At 35.6% G+C, this 21,885-nt stretch overlaps 1 protein-coding gene across 1 annotated transcript in view; it reads right to left on the reverse strand.

Moving 5' to 3' along the window:
* The window catches only part of SPATA17 (spermatogenesis associated 17), a 167,778-nt gene that overhangs the window by 140,461 nt on the left and 5,432 nt on the right, over positions 1 to 21,885 (reverse strand). The window contains exons 2-4 of the mRNA XM_021698447.1: positions 16,943 to 17,032; positions 15,716 to 15,797; positions 3,791 to 3,841 (exon numbers count right to left, since the gene is read on the reverse strand). Of these exons, the coding sequence (XP_021554122.1) occupies positions 3,791 to 3,841; positions 15,716 to 15,797; positions 16,943 to 17,032 (223 nt within the window). The remainder of the gene's footprint in view (positions 1 to 3,790; positions 3,842 to 15,715; positions 15,798 to 16,942; positions 17,033 to 21,885) is intronic.

Here is a 21,885-nt window from a genome sequence, read left to right on the forward strand (position 1 = left end):
TAACCAAATAGTATCTTACCACGTCCAGTTTATTTATACCACATAACCTCAACAGATTTTCAAAAAGTCTTAAAGGTCCCCCAGCAAAGGCTTAAATAATTTCCAACAAAGACACTGAGGGACTTAAACAAAAAGTACTTAAAACAAATGACTTTTTTTACTCCTCGTTTAGAAAAGAATGGGCTAACGTTCATTGACTTATTCGGGGAAATTTATTAAACCACCTACTATAAGCCAGGAACTGTAGATACAAAGACTAAGAGGATAGGATCTGGGCCCCAAGGGACTTACAGTGTGTGGGGAGGTAGGTACAGGCATGTAAATTAGTAAGGATAATAAAATGTTACAGGTTCTATAACAGAAGTATGTTGATGGTAAAATAGGACATAAAAAGAGTGATAAATCTACATGGGTAGGGGGATCGTAAAGTCTTTAGAGAGAAGGTGACCCTTGAAAAAATAAATATAGCAAATCAGGATATGGATACATATTACATTAAAAAATCATATAATTTGTTCTTTATTATAAGAAAGTGACATCTATATAGGAATGGATAGGCTAAAAAATATATTTTTTAAATTCCTCTATTTTCAGGAATGCTCCACTAGCCTCGTTAGCAATTGGTGAAAATTTGTCATGCTACGATTCAGTCAAACATAATTTGTAATCAGCTCATTATATAAGGCAAATTAAGACAGAAGTTTTTCTTTTCTATTGTATGTGAAAATCTTATTCAAGATTTGTGTGCACATATATCAGTTTGAATATTATTGGCCATATAAATTTTTGGTAGTTATCTATGACTGTTAGAAATTCTTCCTCCTGGACACACACGGCCACCCATATTTAAAGCATTTAAGGGATAGTTATTTTGAACAAGGTTACTCGGTAGCTGATGAACTGAAAAGGCAGAGGTATAGCTATTAGAAGTAAAACTTCAGCTAGTGTTATCTAGCCAGGATTGTAATCTTCAGATGTGCACAACATGAAGGTATGTGGACCACATACTGGTTTCTTCAGCCACTCTCTCTTGCAGAAAGCACAATCTTCAGAGCACCATCTTGCAAAACTGCACTTCTTACAAATAAATTCAGTTCTGGTCACTGTGATCAACCAACACTACAATTTAATCTTTGCTAGGCAGTCATTTTGGCCTCCATGCAAGTAAGCCTCATTCCTCATCGTAGGAACATGAAGTACCTAGTCTATTACCAAGTCAACTCATCCAAACCTCTGAAGGCAGCCTTTGAATATCTTCATTGGAGAAGTGTTTTTATTATAAATTTCTCACAGTAGTGCTTACATCCCCCACATAGCCTCACAGAAACTCCTGTGTGTCGTCAGTGGCTTGGCTCAAGCCTTCCTCCGCCTCACTTTAATGGTCACTGCATCCTCACCTCTACTCTTCTCTCCTGGAATGTGTTGCATAAAAAATAAGTCTGGACACAGCAAGAGAGACTTTATTTCAAAGAATTATGATAAGGGAGAGGGAGTGAGTGACCATCATAATAGGTGGAGTGGACTTCTGCAATAGGGAGAGTGCTTTGACCATAAGATCTGTAAGCATGTCAAGAATTAGACACAAAGAGTTTTGTTTGTTTGTTTTTTTAATAGGAAGATGTAAACAAGGCTAGAAAGAACCTGATGTGGGGAAGTGGGATGAAAGGATGGCATAATCGGATAGATCAGAAAACGCTTTACCCGGAAGCCAGCCTATTCTCAGGAGGAGGTATTATATGCTGGCTAAAATTCAGGGACCCGGGGGGAGAGAACTTTAACCACAGTTTGGTTAATAAACATGTTTTTCCAATTGATTGATGGAGACAAGCAGTTGTGCTAATCATATGTGAGGTAAAGAATGGAAATTTAGGAAGGGGGGCACTGTGCCTGGCCTTGTCATAGATAAACAAGGGACATATCTGTGCCTCTCATCTAAGTCATGTGGTGAAGAGCAATTTTTTTTTGCAGCAAGCTGTTTCCAGAGGGTGGGGAGATTTTTTTAAACTTTGTTGTTTTTCATGATCACAGGACTCAGGTAAAGTTTAACATCGTTCACTAACATTAATCAAAGACAAGTTGACTTTGGGCCATGCTAGTAGGAAGTGCAGCTTTTAATATAATGTTGGGAGTAAGTCAAAAACTCTGCCTTTCAAGCGGCTTATACTGATGTGGGTTTCTTCGATATGCCTAATCTAGGTAAAAAGAATCATGATTCAAGCCAGATCAAAACTCAATAGGAAGACTGAGGGCTAAACAGCAAACAACAGAATGCATTTTTCTAACCCTGTCTTCTATGTCTTTATCTTCCCTGGTGATCTATGGAAACATCTAAGCCTTAGGTCATCAAGTACTTTGTTTTCACAGTCATCTATTGCTTTTTACTTTGGAGACACACCTGACACAAAGTAAGCAGAAAAGAGAGAAGCTAACAGTGTTGAAGGCTCAGAAGTTAAGTTTTTGGCAGAGTTATACAGAGAATCAAAATCTCCTAAATTCCCAGATTTAAGCATTCCCAGTGAAAGAAGAAAACCAAACTGTTTTCCTATACTACTATATTATTAACAAAGGTAAATAGCCCACTGCAGCTACAGTATGTGCCTTTGGCTCAGGAAAAAGAAGAAGATCTACTTCTTCCTCTTCCTTTTCTCTCTAAACCATAGGGGAACAGAAAGGTGGACACCTGGGTGGCTCATTCGGTTAAATGTCTGCCTTTGGCTCAGGTCATGATCTCGGGGTCCTGGGATCAAGCCCCATGTCGGCTTCCCTGCTCAGTGGGGAGCCTGCTTCTCCCTCTCCTTCTGCCCCTCCACTCTGCTCATGCTCTCTCTCTCAAATAGATAAAATCTTAAGAAAAGAAAGAAGGAAGGAAGGAAGGAAGGAAGGAAGGAAAAGGAAAAGGAAAAGGAAAGGATAGATCGTACGTGGAGACCGTCCCTGGTATAGGCTCTCAGCACACACCCAACCTGCAGAGGAAAGCACCCTTCCCAAAGCAGTATGAATAATCAAAATAATGTTAATTCAGCTGCCATAGTTCCGCACAGGACTTTCAGAACATATTTTACTACGCTGCTTCACCCAAAATAAAATCTATTATTAGCAGAAGAACAAATAGATTAATGAAAGAGAATATAATAAGGCAACATAAGTTCTAAGAACATTTAGGAAATTCACCAAAGTATTTTCTCCATTTATAATAGCTCCACAATTAAGTTATTACCATACTATCTGAGACAAGAGAACTAATACTTTTGTTGTGCCCATTCCCAAAATCTGTGCAGAAACCAAGCCAGCCTCATAATCACTAAGCTCAGCATTCCATTAGGAAAATAACACATAAAATTGAACATAGAGATGATAGAAATAAAACTTCTAAGGTGGAAACTGACTTTATTACTGCTAAATCATATGAATAATTTCTAATTGATTTGTATTGGGCCAGCATCTTATATTCCAGAACCATATTCATCTATTTATCACAATATTCTATAATATGACATATGGAAACTAATACAATGCTTCATTAATATTTACGGTCTTTCTCTAGTTATGGCTCAGAGATATTTAACATTCTAAAACATAAGCACTGATAATTACATGTTTTACATTTTACTCTAATTTTTAATATTGCCAAGATTATTTAGTATAACTAACTTTTTAACTATGTACTCTTTTCTCTCTAACCATTAGCATATCAATCAAATTTGCATTATTCTGGCTTGCTCATTTTATTAAAAGCGAATTCAGAGCACAATTGACTTTTCATTTGTTTAACAAGTGAAGAAATATTTACCCTGACAGCCATTGCATTGTAGAGATTCATCTTCATAGCACAAGATGCAAACTGTGAATCAGGAAAAAAAGAAACGGCATATAGTTCAGTTACACAAAGACAGTGCAGCCTATTTTTACATATAAAAGATAAGAATCTTTATACATAATACATAATAAGAGTTCTGGGCTTAGAAAAATGAAATCAAACTTTGTATTGAAGAGATAGGCTTCCTAATACATAATGCAGGCTTAACCAGAAAAATCTATGGTAGTCAAACTAGGAGCTAATGGAGATATATGATCATAAAATGCTCTCCGCTGAGTTTGATAATCAATGGTGCTCTACTGAGAATAGAATAACAAAGCAGAAATATTCACAAGTGCTGGTGACACGTAGTATTGTATGATTTATTCACTGGGGTTCTTTTAGCCAAAACTCACAGTAACATAAAAGGAATTCATATTTCAAGATGTCTGGTTTAATGAAAAATTCAAAGAAATGCTGTCTTCAGTCGAAATCCTTCAAGGATATGGATGCAGTGATGGAGCAAAATTGTGCCTTCCAACCATCTGTACAAAATGTTATGTACTTAGCTGCCTCCTGAGTAATCCTTGGGAATTTTGTTTCATTTAATATTCATTTTAACACCATAAAATCATAAATACAATGATATCATGTTACAGCAAATCCCCTGATATAGTGAAGACTTCCTAAGGTCTTGGTTTCTTTCTAGTATAGATACATCTGTCTATTAATATACAAATCTCTGTTACACTACATAATCATTTAGCAACATAGCTTATTTCAAGGCAAATATTGCTTTAAATGAAGTCTCTACATCTGTTATATCTTTTAATTAAAAACATAAAATTAACATAACTCATGACAGTACAATAAATAGTAAAAGCAATGAAATATACATTTTTAATACAGAATATTACTTTATCTATTTTTATTCAATCGAAATTCATTTGACTAATATAACTTGAGCTTAGGCATTAGGTGCTGTGTTTCAGGCAAAAATCAGAGATAAGTGCCTTAACCTTTTATATAGGGGTTTTCTTCCCTGCAACAAACAGAAATTCATATAAAACGGTTTCACTGTAATTAGGATTGTTTGAATTGCCTGGTCTGATCCAAAGCAAACTTTCTATGGAGAGCAGCAGGGCTGGATTATTTATCAACAGTCTGAGCAATTAAGAAACAGTTGGCTGCAATATGTTATTTACAAATGAACACAATGATGTGACTTCATTTTAAATTCTCTTTCTTTGTCATAGCAAGTGAAGTATAATTCTTGGCGTTTGAGGTGAATACTTTAACACCATATTTCTTCAAGTCCGATTGATGTAGATATAACCATTAAATTATTTTATACAGGAGAAACATACTAAAAATTAAGTATCTAAAATGTTTGGGTTCAGAAAGAGGCAATGTTTCTTATCTTTAATACGGTGCTGTTCAGTTAGCAACACTGATGATGTTTGAGCTTTCAAGCCACAGACATGAGTTCAGGTCCTGATGTTGCTTTTACCAGCTGTGTGGCTTTGAACAAGTTACTTATATCCGGCCAGTCTTGACTTCCATGCTCACAAAATGCAACAGTACATATTTCATAGAGTTGGGGTGAAGATTAAAATGAGACAAAATTTTTAAGGTGCTTGGGACATAGTTGATGATTATAAAAGGGATTATCACTGCTGCTCTTACACATTTTGTAGGTAAAAGTATGTAATTTAACAATAAGTAAAATTCCGAAATGTAAGAGGTTAAATTTTATTCTGGACTCAGAGAAAAGAGAGATCTAGGTTTTAAGTGTATGGGTTCTGACTTTTATAGCTAAAAGGTGGAAAAGCACTTTGATTCCAGTATATCATTCTCATGTGAACCACTCACTGATATTAAATTCATTTGCTTTGGAAAGTAACAAAATATATTTATGTGAAAAATATTGCATGATCCCACCTTCAAGAGGTACCTGAAACAGCCAAATTCACAGAGACAGAAGGTGGAATAGCAGTTACCAGGGGCTAGAGGAAGGGGGCAGCTTTTGTTAAATGGGTAGAATCTCCATTTGAGATGAAGGAGAAATTTTGGAGATGGGTAGTAGTGATAGTTGCATAAAAATGTAAATGTACCTAACGCCACTGAATAATATAGAACAGTTAAAAATGGTACAGATGGTAAATTATATGCTATGTGTATTTTACCACAATTTTCAAAACACTAAAAAAAATCATTTGTGAATGTGAATTGTTCATTTTCATAAGCTTATCTATGAAGACACATTTAGACACTTTAAAATTTTTTAAGATTTCTTTCATCTAAGACTATTTATTTCCATTCTGAGCAATGATACTACTTGTTTTATTAATATTTGTTCTTTTGGTATATGAGTAGTTAAAATATAAATCATACAAAAGCCTTTGTTCTTAATATTGTCTAGAATTCTGTCCTCAAAATTTGTTTTTGTTTTTTTTTTTTTTTTTTAAAGATTTTATTTATTTATTTGAGACAGAATGAGAGAGAGAGAGAGCTCATGAGAGGGGGGAGGGTCAGAGGGAGAAGCAGGCTCCCCGCCGAGCAGGGAGCCCGATGCGGGACTCGATCCAGGGACTCCAGGATCATGACCTGAGCTGAAGGCAGTCGCTTAACCAACTGAGCCACCCAGGCGCCCTCAAAATTTGTTTTTTAATTCCATGGAGTTGGATAAGCAAAGAATATCCTAGCTACTAAATATTAATAGTATTTCCAACAATGACGAGCTACTGTAATTTCTCAACAGACAAAATTCTTAAAATTTTCTTACTATTTATTAATTTCCCATTTTATCATAAGATACTAAGTTTACTAAGACTAAAAATCTGGAGTGAAAGTCAAGCATGTTTGTTGAATAAACAAAGAAAGGGAAAGAGAGGGGAAAGGGGGACAGAAAGAGAGAAAGAAGGATAAACAGAACTGATATGTTGCATTTACAACAAATAGAGCAGGAAGAATTTCTGGGATGAACACTAAGTCAACCATTTGCTAGCTATACGGCCTTTGTCACACCATCCACCTCAATTTTTACAAGGCTTCTGAAATTTTTTTTGGAGGATATAGCCCTTTTAAAGACATAATTTTCTGCGTGGTTAGTATCCATGTGATTCTTCTGGACAGGGCTGCTATTCAGTGGGATTGTACCATGATTACCGATGAAAGCATGTTTCATATTTTGAGTTTCTTTCTTTTTTCTTTCTATCAGGTGAATTACAATGGGAGGGTGGTTGGGGATAAATGAGAACCACCCTCTTAGAGGTCAAGAGATAGTCAAAGCTTACCACAATCAGGTCCCAATTTTTCCCCTCAATTATCTCTTACCACTCCATTCCTTTAAAGCTCAAGCTGATCAAATTACTATTTTTATTTCTTTACCTCCATGTCCATATTACTCCCCTTGCCTCCAAATGTCTTACCATTTTTTTCCAGCTGTACAAACCTTATCTCTCCTGTTTTTCTTGCAAGCATTTATAGGAGAAACTATCTTTTCTCTCCTACTCCAAGTACTGTCAGCTGGAGGAAGCTGGCATTCTCCTAGTTCCAAAGCATACTTTGAAACAATTTCTTTTTTCTTTTTTTTTAAAGATTTTATTTATTTATTTGAGAGAGAGAGAATGAGAGACAGAGAGCATGAGAGGGAGGAGGGTCAGAGGGAGAAGCAGACTCCCTGCCGAGCAGGGAGCCCGATGCGGGACTCGATCCCGGGACTCCAGGATCATGACCCGAGCCGAAGGCAGTCGCCCAACCAACTGAGCCACCCAGGCGCCCCACTTTCAAACAATTTCATACCAGTAAGAAGTACTCCTTTAAAAAGGACAACAACAACGACAAACCAAAAGAACAAGGAACCTTTTTAATTTCAAACTTTCCACACTTAAGACTATCCGTTTCGGTATTGTCATACTTCGGGTATCTGATTACTTACCCTCCTTCCTCCCTCCTCCTCACTTCTCCCTGACTTGCTCCAAGTATGCTCTAAAGATTCTGACATCAAGCTAATGGTCTAACTCTTCATCACAACTCCTGTCATTATCTTGAGAGTTTTCAAATTCATGTAGACAACACATTTAATTACTAAATCCATAGCCATGTTCCAGAACTTGTGAACTAGAAATGTTCCCCCTCTTAAGTCTTAAACTCTTAATGCAAATTCCTCTCCTTCAACCCCTAGTGGCTTGACTTCTCTTAAAGGTTCTTCTACCTGGTTTAGACAGATTTAATACAGATATTTCTTGTTCCCCATTTTTAAGTTCCTTCTTCACATATTTTTATATACAATGGCTACATGGTATTTTGCTACATGAACATACCATAAATGACCTAATAGTTCCTTTAGTGAGTATTTATGTTGAAAACCAAAAAAAGATGAGTTTCAAGGAGGAAACAGTCATTTTCAAAAGCACACTTTAAAAAAAAGTTGTTTTTTTGTTCGTTGTTTTTTTTATCAAATGGTTCATTTTTATTCCGGTATAGTTAACATATAGTGTTCTGTTAGTTTCAGGAGTACGATATAGTGATTCAACAATTCTACACATTATTCAGTGCCTACCACAAGAGTACTCTTTAATCCCCATCACCTATTTCACCCATCCCCCACCCACCTCCCCTCTGGTAACCATCAGTTTGTTCTCTATAGTTAAGTCTGTTTCTTGGTTTCTCTCTCTCTCTCTCTCTTTTTTTTTTTCTTTGCTCCTCAAAAGCAGAACACTTAAAGCAATACATATTCATAATAATTTTGAGTAATACATCTATATAAACTCAACCAGATCAGTTGGCTTTTTGTTAAGATTGAGCAGTACAAAGGAAACACTTGCATTAAAGTGATGACAATGGAACCTTTAAAAGCCATGCACATATGGATAACAGATATAATGAGCATGAGGCTTTGTTATTTTCCACATCAGTGCTATCCTCATTTCATAATTTTGAGTATAATCATTAAAATGATTTATTATCAAATAATCCTGAGTATTTTGTGCATATGCTTTGCCTTGTTTGTTGGCAAATGATACCAATCTGTTCATTATCAACAGCTGAGTTTTAAAATACCCTTTCTTTTTCCACATACACACAAAATTAAAAGCCATATATATTATTTCTTACAATTATTATTAATATAATCTTTAAAAGCAGGAGAACCAAATCTAAATTCATTTCATAATTATCATGAAAATATATTAATAAAGTTTTAAATTAATACCAGTAGGTCAGAAGCTTAAGTTATCTAGCCTTTAGTATTTATCTAAACTACAAGACCCTGAAGGGAAAAAATGTTTCAGTTTTCTGTTCTGACACTAAATGGTGATAAATGTTGCCTTCTTAACTTATAACTGGTTTGGAGGTCCTTCTGTTGAAGTTTCTCTCTCCCTCTCCCTCTCCCCCTCCCCACCTCACACTCTCTCTCTAAGATAAATAAATCTTAAAAACAAAGAACAAACAAACAAACAAGAAAGCTCCCAAAACAGTAGGACCAGTAGTAAGTAGTAGGAACAGTAGTAAGAAGAGCAAGTTGCAGTAAAGTTAGAGCAAGAGTTCAGCAGGTATGAAAACGCATATGCACCGAGCACACACACCAGATAGCCATCCATTTCACTAACAGGAAAAGATTTTCAACGTTGTGAATCAACAATCCTAGACCCCTAAGATAGACAAATTTGGGTTATGTTGCCAAATACAGCAGCCTGGAAGTCAGCAGGAAGGCCAGAAAAGGAGGTAGAGAATAAAAAGAAGCAAAAACAATAGTCATCAAGGAAGCAAGAGTCCAATCTCAAAAGAAAACTGTTAATGACCTATTATTGTTGAGTTAATGAGGGCACCGTAGTGGAGAACCCATGATCCTTCAGGGCTGGATAAGCTAGCTGGTGTCACAATGAAAATTATTTAAAAGCTGGATAGAAATATTTTAGTTAATAGAATTTTGAGGGAGGCTGTCTAAAACTACTGAACCTATCTAAGGAGATCCTAGGACCTGTCTTTTCACAGTTCACTTCCTGTGTGACCTTTGCCACATCTCAGACTGTTGACAATGCCAAATTTGCTAGCGGTTCGTCTGGTTGCTGTGATATTGTGTCTCTGCTTTTCTAGTCATTATCTGTGTATAATTCCCTTTCCTCTGCCTAAATCCCACCTAATGTGTTCCACGAGTCTCAATTCTTGGCCCTGGCTCTACTCTTAAGATATGTTTTTTTTCCCCATTAGGTAGAAATTCTAGTCATCTTGCAATGATGGTTCTAAAAATCTTTGTGTCCAGCTCTGACTCTTAATCTAAACTCCCATTCAGTAGTTCACTTTAATAAGCATTTGGGGAGTGTTAATTATCATATGCCAGACACTGCTGAGAGACTCTGCAAAATCGCCTTACAAGATACCACCACATGGAGGTGTCCTAACATCATCACAAACTCAAAAAGCTCAAAACATCTTTCTGTAAGCTTTACTGAGTGCCCCATCTGAAATGTTTCTTATAAACATGCATGCTTTTGTTATCATTATAACCATTAATCAGGTTTGCGGAGATAAAAATGCAGCTATCTTAGCAGCTTACAAAACAAAAAGTTTCTCACTCACATTATGTGTAGACTAGGGTTCCCTATAGCTATCTATGCTCTACATGTCTTCATCTTAACCCCAAGGATGAAGGAGCAGCCCAAGACTAGGGTGCGCTATTCTTATGCCAGAAGGAAAGAGGAAGAAAGCTTCTTAAAGGTTCATCTTGAGTGTGGCATATATCCCATCTGCTCACAACACATGGCTTAGCCCAAAATCAATGAGATGGGAAAGAATCATTCTTTTATGAAGAAGGGGGCAGTGAATAATTTTGACACATATTGATACAATCACCAGCCGTGTTGACCATAGCAAAAGTCTTCCAACATATATATCCCTGTGAATCCTGTAATCAGTTAGCAAAAATGTCTGCAGGCTTTCTATGTGACATTTGCTGTGATACATTTGAGATACAGTAAATTGAACAGTTACCCATTCAGGAGCTCCCAGTCAAATAAGAGATGTAGATAAACAACTGTATCACAGTGGGACAAATGCCTACATGAACAAAGCTAGGAAGGCACACCTGATATCTGCAGTCTCCCACCATTCTACACTCAGCTTCAGGAGCTCAGGGAAGGTTAATATTTAAGTCTGGAACAGTAAGTAGAGATTTGGACCAATGGGAGGCAGCTCAGATGAAGGAGGGAGGGCATTCAAGGCAAGATAAAGGGCTTTGCAAAAAAACCTGTAGGACATTGCATATTTCGACAATGGCAAACGATTTAATGTGCCCAAAGTATATTTTATACAGGTGTAGCAAGAAGTGAGGTTAGAGAAGAAGCAATAGGGAGACTATGAAAAACCTGACATGTCACATGAAAGAGTGTGAACTTTAGGCTGTATGCTATGGCAAGGGCTATAGGCATGGGAGTAAAATGATGATGTTTAGACTGAAGTCAAGAGACTTTTATGAGGGGAAATGGAAAGTCTTTGATGGCTGATAGGAGATAAATGGTAGGGAGAAGGAGGTAGTGGAGAGTCTAGGATGACTGGATTTCTGGTTGAATGGTTGTACCATTTATCTGAATAAAAGAATATATAAGGAGGAACAGGTTTGGGGTACCTGAGGGGCATGCAGATAATATTTTAATAAGTAGCATGTGGATCTATATGGATCAGAAACTGAGAACTTTAGGCAAATCACTGAATCTTCCTAAGCCCCCATTTTTCTATCTATAAAATGAAAATAACACCTGTACTTTCTACTTGACAGATTACTAGAAAATATTAAATAATGGATATAGTTTTTAAACAAGAAATTCCTTTAAAAATGTAGGAAATTACTTTTTAAAAGTCACATTCAACTCCTGACCAACCTTCTGCTAGTCCCCAAATTCTTTGAGCCATCCAGATCAACATCCTCCTGTCTCCCATCATACCATGCTCATTCCCAATTTCAAAACCTCATTCATGCTGTTCCTAATGGAAATGTCCTTCCCTCTTCCCAGTCTACCATTTACTGATCCCCTGGAGGTCAGTTCAAGTCTCATTTCTTTGATCTTTGGAGATAACATTAACTCCCCATTTAAGCACTTACTATCTGTCCATGTGTCTGGTGGGAGAGTCCCTTTTAAATTGACTTTCCTTTTTTATTAATTTACTTAATAGATAATATTTTCATATTGTTTAAAATTCAAAAGCTACAGAAGAGTTTATAATAAAAAAAGTCTCTTTTTAAAGATTTTATTTATTTGAGGGAGACAGAGCTCATAAGTGGGGGGAGGGCGGTACAGGGGGGAAAGGAGAAACAGGCTCCCTGCTCAGCAGGGAGCCCAACTCAGGGTTCCATCCAGGACCCTGGGATCATGACCTGAGCTGAAGGCAGATGCCCAACTGACTGAGCCACCCAGGCACCCCAAAAAAGTCTCTTTCTTATGCTTCTACCTTAAGGACCCAGTTTTCTTCTCCCTTAGGCAATTAATATCATCAGTTTTTTGTGATCCTTTCCCAGACAAGCAAATTAAATCACTGGCTTTCAAGTCATAGTATGGTGGCTCAGGTGACAACAGAGGCCACAGAGAAAGAGTCCAAGCAGTTGAGTTTCTTCAACTTCCAAAACAGCTGCACCTCTTACACCTGTTTTACACATAAGGCTAAAAATTTTGCTAACATTTTAGTGAAGGAGGGGTTCTATCCTTAAGTTTTCAAATCACTAACCTATACCACTCCTTTTGTAACTTAATCATGTACTATATGGCATTGTTATTATTGCATATAGCTGTTAGGTCAAAAAAATTATGCAGAATAAATTTGGGAAATGATGATTTAAACAGTTACTACAGACTATGTGTGTGACAGGATGATTAATGTAGACTTAAACAGTATCTTTAATTCCTGTCCCAGCCCCCAACCCAAGAAAGTAGCAGGCCATCCATGTGTTCCTGCTTCAGATGGCTTATGTGTGACTGTCCATCCCTACCATGCTCTGCTTTCCTAAAACCTGAGCTCTGAGAAATTATGCTGGCATGGGAGAGAGATAATAAGAGGGGAGCTATGGGCAGAGAAAGAGAAATAAAGGAGTCAAGATTCCACATGTCTGGGGAAGAGCTGGGCATTAGCTTTTTAAAATAAGGTATTACCACATTTGGCATTCCTATTGCTTCTGGGAGGTGGCTAAAACTCTAGGAATAGACTTGGTGGCACCTGTGGAGGAGACAGGACTCAAAGCACTAGGGATATCGGGATAGTGACTCTAACAAAAATTCCATTCCCTTTATGTGGCCCACCAGCCACAGAGTTCTCAAGGGATGAACCTTGAGAGATCAACTACATGGGCTAGGACAATGAACTTCCTCTGAATGAAGCTGCACAAAGGTGGGGATCTCTGGTGTGTTAGCACTACTTAAGCTTTGTGGACCTCTGTATAACCCAAAGGAGGGAAATCTCCAATAATGAACTGAACTTCAACTGCTTACCAGCTCAGTACATAAGGGTTTTGGAATCACATCAAACTGGGTTTGAACTTTTCTCCACGTATCACTAACAGTATGTCCTTGGGGAAGTAACCACTTCTGAGACTAAAATTCTTCATATATAAAACAGTGATAATATTCATAGGACTCATATAAGACTTTAGTTGGTATACACATTAAACACATAAAATGTTTACGATATTTTAGTCATACTAGTCAATCAGTAAATGGCAGCTATTTTAATTTCATTCAGTAATTACTTAATTGAGGTCCAATTATGTTATCTGAGATCCTTCTGTTAGGTCCTATATACATAATGGCAAAAATAGATAAATAAATAAAACAGACGTGTTCTAAAATAGCTTACAGCTTAACAGACTTAAAAACTACCCAGAAGCAAGCTAAATGAGGAAAATCTCCATTTTTTTCCCCCCAAGATCTCAAAGATAATTAGATCCAAAACTGGAGAATAACTTAGTGATCATGCTGAGTGATATTCTTTTTAATCAAACTCAGTTAAGACACTAAAGTAACAAAACAAATTTCCTAGAATGGACCATTATATGAATTTTTAAAAATATTTTTCAGCAACCTCAACATCATTAGAATAAATATAGATTCCAAAGTTGAATACATTGACAATAGTCACTGAAATGTTTATACTCTTGTATATTTAATTAAAAAGAGGTCTCAATCATTCATAACCTTCTGACTAGTGGCTTGTGAGTAGAAATTACAGCAATGGAAGTCAAGTCAGTAATGCTCATGGAATGCCATATGCATACATACACTTTATTGTCTTATCTATACATTGATATAGATTCCCCAACTATGAATGAATAATGGGGCCAGAGATCACTCAGCACTCCATAAAAAATACCTTATTTTTTTGATCATCCCCTTTAAGTAATCTGATTCCATTAAAAGTTGGTTTGAAGGAGCTTCTGCTGGCCATATCATTTTTGAGCACCAAACCAATTAGTGATAGTAATTTATTATAACCCACTGAATAAAACAGGAATCCATTAGTTCATACTGATGTAAATAATAAAAAAAAGGACAAAAAATTTAACAAATATAATAATCGATTCTGGCCAAAGCCATCAATGAATGCTAAACCTAGTATAAAAAAGCTTGATGAGAAAGAGGATATATATATATACACACATACACACAGTTTTGAACTATCTCCCACCCCCATGGGGCACCTAGGTGGTTCAGTCGGTTAAGCATCTGTGTTCTGAGAGCATCACTGTGATTTTAAAACTAGCTATAAGAGAGATCCAACAGTTACAAAAAGTTCATGGCAGAATTATTGTTTGAATACTTAATTTCACTAAATCTAAAATACTAGGCTCTTCCTCCAAGCAGTTTCTGTACTTTATCAACATGTTTTAAAGTTGTTTTTTTTTTTTCAAAGATTTTATTCATTTATTTGACAGAGAGAGACAAAGCAAGAAAAGGAACACAAGCAGGGGGAGTGGGAGAGGGAGAAGCAGGCTTCCCGCTGAGCAGGGAGCCCGATGCCGGGCTGGATCCCAGGACCCTGGGATCATGACTTGAGCTGAAGGCAGATGATTAACAATTGAGCCACCCAGGTGCCCCTTACAGTTTTTTCACTAAAGGTGAATACTTATCATTTACTTATCTAATTATTTTTATCTTTTCCTCTCTATATCTTTTAATTTCACTTAGATGCAACTAATCAGGAACAAAAGAAAAACAAAATTAAGCTATTATAGTCAAAAATAGTAACAAACCAAAAAATAAATGAAGTAGGCCACCGATTAGAAACTTTCTCATTTTGTACCAAAAAAATTTTTTTTTCTTAATATCCTAAAACACTTAGCTGAAGTGTAAGTTGGCATGCTACCATATACTTCTACAAGACTATCAGTGGATAGAGATAGTTGTGGTATACCACATTTCTTAAGGCAAATCTTCAAAATATCCCAACAGCCAATATCCCAACAGACAATGGTAAGAGCGAAATTGCCTTATTTTTATATTTTGTTGAATTAATTTTGGCCACTTTAATTCAATTAATGTTTATTGACTATGTTATGAAACAGGGATTAATCTAAATGTTGATGGTCCAAAAATGAACAAGCTACTGTACCTACTCTGAAACAGCTCAACATCTAGAACCTGGAGGAAATCATCGACAAATAAGTGCATATAAATGCATACACTGTGAAAGTTACTTTAACAAAAAGAAAATGTCTGGTGTAGTCTGGGTACAAAGAAATGAGTCATCAATTCTCCAGGGAAAAACAGAAAAGGCTTCTCAGAAGAGGTCTCATTCTAAAATTTAACCCCAATTTTGTTCTTATGTAAATACTTATACCAATAACTTCCAAGCTGCATGTAAATATGACTGAAGTTAAGTTACAGCATACTGTATAATTCAAATGCTAACATACATAAATTTTATAATATTTACCTTTACAATTAGTTGATACTTTTGTCTCCCTGAGTAACTTCTCCACCATTTTTGAATAATAGTTGTTACTCTATGTAAATTCCTGGGTAAAAAATATACTTATTAGTATGCTTCCTTGAACGAGATTATTGCTTAAGTTTTTTCTTAGACTGTATTTTCTACAATTCAAGAACTCAAATTCAAAGCCAAATTTTTGTGTACTTTTAAAGGGCAGAGCTATCATTCTGCAATAGAATTAACCATTTCTAGAGGTAGAAAAGGGGGCAGAAATAAATATTCAGTATTCCTTTTGGGCTTATGATTAAACATCTTTAAATTTCAAATATTCTTCAATACTAACTCTTGGAAATATTTTTGAATGTTAAGACTATAAAACAGGTCAAAGGAACACGCTGAAAAATAAGCCAGGCAATATTGATGTGAGTCACCGTTAAGTACTTAGAAATAATTCTTGAGGTCAAGAAACACTTCCTCTTTCATGCTTATATTTCCCAGTCTATCCAAGCTAATGACATGTTAATCTGCTGAATTAAAAAAATACTCTCTTTGCTGCCATGTTCCTAGTTGGTATAGGGGCCAGAAGAGAAACCTCATCTTCCCACTTGGATCTGCAATTCTGGCTCCCCGAGCTAACAGAAGGAACTCTACAGTATAATCCCCAGTTCACCATCTGAATGAGTTATTTTGTGATAGGCATTTTCTTCCTCCACCTTATCCAGGGCAATTCTTTTCAGAATTGCGAGAGACTGAAGGAAAGTTTGAGCACTGAAGAAAAAGAACAATTAAGATAGGGAGATCAGCTTCAGTGTCTTTATGATCAGGATGGCAGCATTCTGGTATCATTTGCCCTTATCCATCAACATGTTGGAGAAGACTGGAATAGCTTTCTTTTTGTTTTATTTTGTTTTGTTTTTCCTTTCTTATCAGTCAGTGAATTCATGCTATAAATAAAGTCCAGTCATTTGTCACATCCTATGGAATTGAAGAAAAGAATCTAATCAAGTGTATTTTTAAAAATTAGAGATATAGTTGATATAATTTAGTTTTTTGATATGTAAGAAAAGACCAAAAGAGTTATTTCTTTAAAAAGGACATCATATAATTTATTAACTTCATTATAGGTAAAATAAAAGATTATTTGCAATCAGCACTTACAGGAATAAATTACATTTTCTAAGGAGTATATTTTTATGATATATCTGACGTTTCCATGACAAAATCATATACCTGATATATGCCCGAACTTGACATCCTCGAAACCAGCTCTGGATTTTAACTGCTGCATCATACTCCTTTTTCCTAAATATATCTACAACACTAAAAAGAAATTTTTTAAAGCATTTCATTAGTGGCTAATGTAATTCTAAAGCAAATCAACCTGTTAAACTTAACCTTTAATTTCTTCCAAAATGATAATTAAATTCAAATGTCATTTTAAATAAAATTAAAATACTAAATAAAGCATTTCAGAAATCATGAGCTATATTTTTAAAATTAACCTTTCTCTGAGAGGCCATGTGCTTTCAACAGCTTTACTTTTTTTTTATTTTTATAATCACCTATTTTGCAACTAATTAATTTACCAGTGATTCTTACAAGGAAATAAAGCAACATGCATTTTTTCATTATTTTAAAAACATAATTTCTTGAATTTACTATTTGAATGCCACTACACATATCATGCAAGATTAAAATACTTGAATCAGTTAAATGAACTGCCTCTAAGTAAAATGAATCCATCACAGAATGCCTATTCTAGATAGAATTCTCAGAAACTCCATTTAAGTTAAAGCAGGGGCAGGGCCATAGGCTTGTAAAAAGACAAGAAATTCAGTTGTTAGGTTTTACTGACTTACAGCAAAAAAAAGGTTTAGTCAAGACAGATCGCCATTTTAATTTTACCAGTCATTATAATTCTCCCTCCCCACCCCTGTTAGATAAAGTGATATTGCTTAAGGCAACTACTATGCACCACAAAGTAATTTCTTTCCTAGAATGCTGGTTGGCACCTAATTAGCACTTTATGCTTGCTGAATGAATAAAGAATGGCTAACCATTTATTTCTTAATTTTTTTTTAATTCCCTCAAAATAGTGTTTCCTTGGACAGGTTATTTTTTTGTTGTCATCATATGCTAGATTAAATACATAGATTTCATTAAATTTATATATTATAATTAGAACAAAAACAGAAGGGGGAAAACCCTCAAACAATAAAATTCTTAAACAATACTATGAAGTTGGCTAAGAGAAAGAAAATAGGATGAGCAGTTAAGCTGTCAGTGGCAAAAAGCTGGAGAAACAAGTGGAAGGATTTTAGTTCTAGATAAGCAGGAAAGAGAGTTACCTGAAAGCCTGACTCTAAAGGACTCACAAAAGCAAAAAGAAAAACAAAAATTATGCATCAGTCAGTGATCCAGATGTGAAGAGTAGTGGAGAGAATTCACACAAATCAGTAAGGGTAAGAGGCACTCTAGACAATTAGGAAAAGAAAAGAAAGTTCGATTATCACTGTGCGTTTGTACTACGCGTACAAACTTATAGCAGAGACACGTATAAACCATATTCTTGGTTCAAATGATTATGCTCCAAATGGTAGAGAGAACAGCTTGAAGTCCTTCACTCCACCAAGCCTTCCCTGACTCCCCAAACCACAGTAGGGCTTGCCATTGTATACCCTCTTAGCTCTTCACAATATTTAACACAGTCACGCATCATGATTGTTTGGTGATGGTCTTTCCACTAAACTTTAAAATCCAAAAATCAGCAATATTACCCACTTTGTCCCACATGCATTCCCAGTGGCTCCAGAGGTAACTAATACTTCTCCTAACAGTCAGTCTTTGTCTTACCAAAGCTGCTTTCTCTCGGGGAATGGCATGCCTCTTATAGACATATTTAATCCCTGTGAAGACTGCCACTCAGAAGCTTCCCTCACTATACCTACCGACAACATTAAAATATTATCCCCATTTGACAGAGGAAGATATTAAGGGAGACAGAGGTGTAGGGATTTGTCCAAGGTCACATCTTAATAAATGTCAGAGCTGAAATTTGATCCTAGATACTCTGGCTCCAAAAGCTGGATTCCTAACCATCACTGCACCTAAAGGAGAAGAGAGGAAAGAAGGATAAAAACAGGAGATGGGAGGAAAGTAAAAGGGGCGGGGGGGGGGGGAGGAAAAAAATTAAAAGGAAGACTGCATGTAAGCCATTTTCAAATATAATACTAAAATTCTGTCATAAAAGAGCACCAATCTCCTTAAAACAATAAACTGAGACTAAGATGTGAAAAGACATCAACATCTATAGTAAAAAACCAAAAATTTCAGATATACCAGGTATGGGTGAGAATGTAGTGCAATAGGAACTCATAATATTGCTAGTAAGAAATAATTCAGCATTTAAACACATACAGAAAATTTTCATTTATATAAACGAAAAACTCACAAAACTTTAGGATGTTAAATAAGGAAAGAAAAAAGGCGGCCCAATTATAAGAGTCAGTATTTTGCAGCGTCATAGAACTTAATGGGAAGGTAGCAGGAAGGGAGACCATGGTTGAGCAGTACCAAATGCTCTGAAGAAGTCATGAAGCCAAGATCAATGTTTCAAGGAGTTGCAGGGCTAGAGGGAATCTTTTGTTTTTCTTTTAAAATCTTACCCTAGCCAATAAGAAGATATGATCGTGCAAGATATAAAATGTCATTAGAGCAAAAACAGAAAAGATACAGTAACACAATATCCAGATCAGGCAATTCAAAGATGACAGAGTGTGAGGAAGGAAAGAATAATTTTATTCAATAAGGCTGATGTGAAGTAAAATTCATGATAATGAGATAAAACAGCTTTTTATGGGTATTTAACCTAACAATATGATTATAGATCTGTTTCCCTTGTTTTTAATATACTCTACTTAAATTACTGAAAATGCTTGTCTTTCCTACCCCACCAACAGTCAACAAGTGACTACCTTTCAAAACAGGGAGGGGTGCCTGGGTGGCTCAGCAGGTTAAGCATCTGCCTTCAGCCTCCATAGGGCTCCCTGCTCAGCGGGGAGTCTGCTTCTCCCTCTGCCCCTCCCCCTGCTCCCACTCCCTCTCTATAAAATAAATAAATAAATAAATAAATAAATAAATAAGTAAAATCTTAAAAAAAAAGGGAAGAAAAAATATTCAAATAAGATATACAGATACACCTAATTATTTTAAACTCATGTATAGCTTGAACCTACACTTTACTTATTACTGGTCATTAGAAATGCAGAATAAACAATCAAATCATCTGTTTTAACTTTGTTTTCTAATTTCTCCTGGTAATAATGCTAACATGTAATATATAGTCAAGAAGATTAAATTCTTTTTGGAGCTCTGAACACCAATGTATATAAATATAAGCACAGATATAGTAATAAGAACTATACATCTTAATTAAAGGGAAATATTTTAAAAATAACTAGTAGTTAACTTACTGCTAAGTTTTAATTTATATGCTGTAATTTGACTCCCATACACATTTCTCTATTGCCCTTTTTTTAACTGCTTAAAAATGAAATTTACTGATACTTGGGATACCACTGGGATGCTGAATACTCATACAATATGTCATGAACTGCTAGACTTTTTATGTTTAAAATGAAAAATGTGGGTAACACTTTATTTTTAATGGTATATTAATTAGTTCCAAATTACAATGAAAATCCTATAGCAGTGAATAAAATATGACATCTACGTGAATTTGAAATAAATTTATTATGATCAGTATTATCACAATGAATACTAAATGAATTAATAATGATGAAAGACCAAAAGTATCACCACGAATGTAATAAAACATTGAAAAAAGCTGGAAGTTTGCAGTCACTTCATCATCAACTAGAAATAAGTACTATAACCCTGGATAACACTATATTCATGTGTATCATTAGTGGCTGGAAATTAATTGACAATAAATAGAAAATGAAAAAATGTGTAGTTAAAGATCTTTCCAGTAATGTGCAAAAAATACACATTTTACACATCAACATACTGTTTAGTCTGACCTATGTGTACTAGCTATTGAATAAAAACTAGATTAAAAAGCCAATCATCTTGGCTTCTCATTATCATATGACTTTTAACTACTTTAGATACTAGGGATAAAATTCCAATATTAGCTGCCCTATATTATAAAATATATTAATGTGCTATTATAAAGTATATTGATGTGTAAAATGTTTTTGCTTACCACTTCACTATTAGGGCTCAAGAATGTAAAGCTTCTTAAAGGCAGAAATTATGTTTAATCTATACTTTGTGTTTTAATTATCACTCATGTGCCTAATAAGAGGTCAATAACTAGTTGAAAAATAGAACTACATTTTAGAATCTAGAAGCCATGTTTTGTTTTCATTAATAGTCCTCATTATTATTTCACAGCTCAATGAATAATGAGTTATAAATACATATGTATTAGATCATAAAGTAGGAATTAACATGCAGATTTATAATGTATTTGCAAAATGTTTGATTATTTACTTTTCTACATCTTCTTTCTACCTTCTCTTCATTTACTGAACAACTAAGTCCTAAGGAAACTGGCAGTGGGCAAGGAAACCAGCAATCTGTGCAAGAGGGTTGGGAGTGTTGGGGGATGGGCAGTCACAGTGGCTCAGCTAAACCTGTGTAGGCTAAGATGGGCATCCACATGTAGGGGTGGCCTGGGGTAGGATGTCACAATCTAAGGACAGTGTTCCCGTGGACAGAAGGCCTAACTCTGGGTGTCAAGGAAAGGTGAGGAAAGGTTCCACAAGGATGGGTAGCAGAACAGGGAATAAGAACCCAAGAATGATGGAAAGGGTATCCAAGTTGGTGAACCAGTGATAATTCAGCATGGAGAGGTAGAGCCTTCACTCCGTGAAAAGGGAATCCATAAAAGAGAGAATGGTTATGGTGACAGAAGTTTGGTTACGTACAAAAGGATTGATCAAATAAGTGAATATATTAAGGATAATGAGAGCCAGGTTCTGCAGTGTTAGAAAAGGAAAGAGAGATAAACTAGAGTGAATCCTGTGGTGTGGTTCTGAAATGGAATTGTCAATGTAAACTCATGGATTTCAATATATACATGGATGGATGAATGGATGAATAGTAATAAGAACTATACATCTTAATTAAAGGGAAATATTTTAAAA

The sequence above is a fragment of the Neomonachus schauinslandi genome, chromosome 6 (assembly GCF_002201575.2).
Source record: "Neomonachus schauinslandi chromosome 6, ASM220157v2, whole genome shotgun sequence".
NCBI classification, from domain to species: domain Eukaryota; kingdom Metazoa; phylum Chordata; class Mammalia; order Carnivora; family Phocidae; genus Neomonachus; species Neomonachus schauinslandi.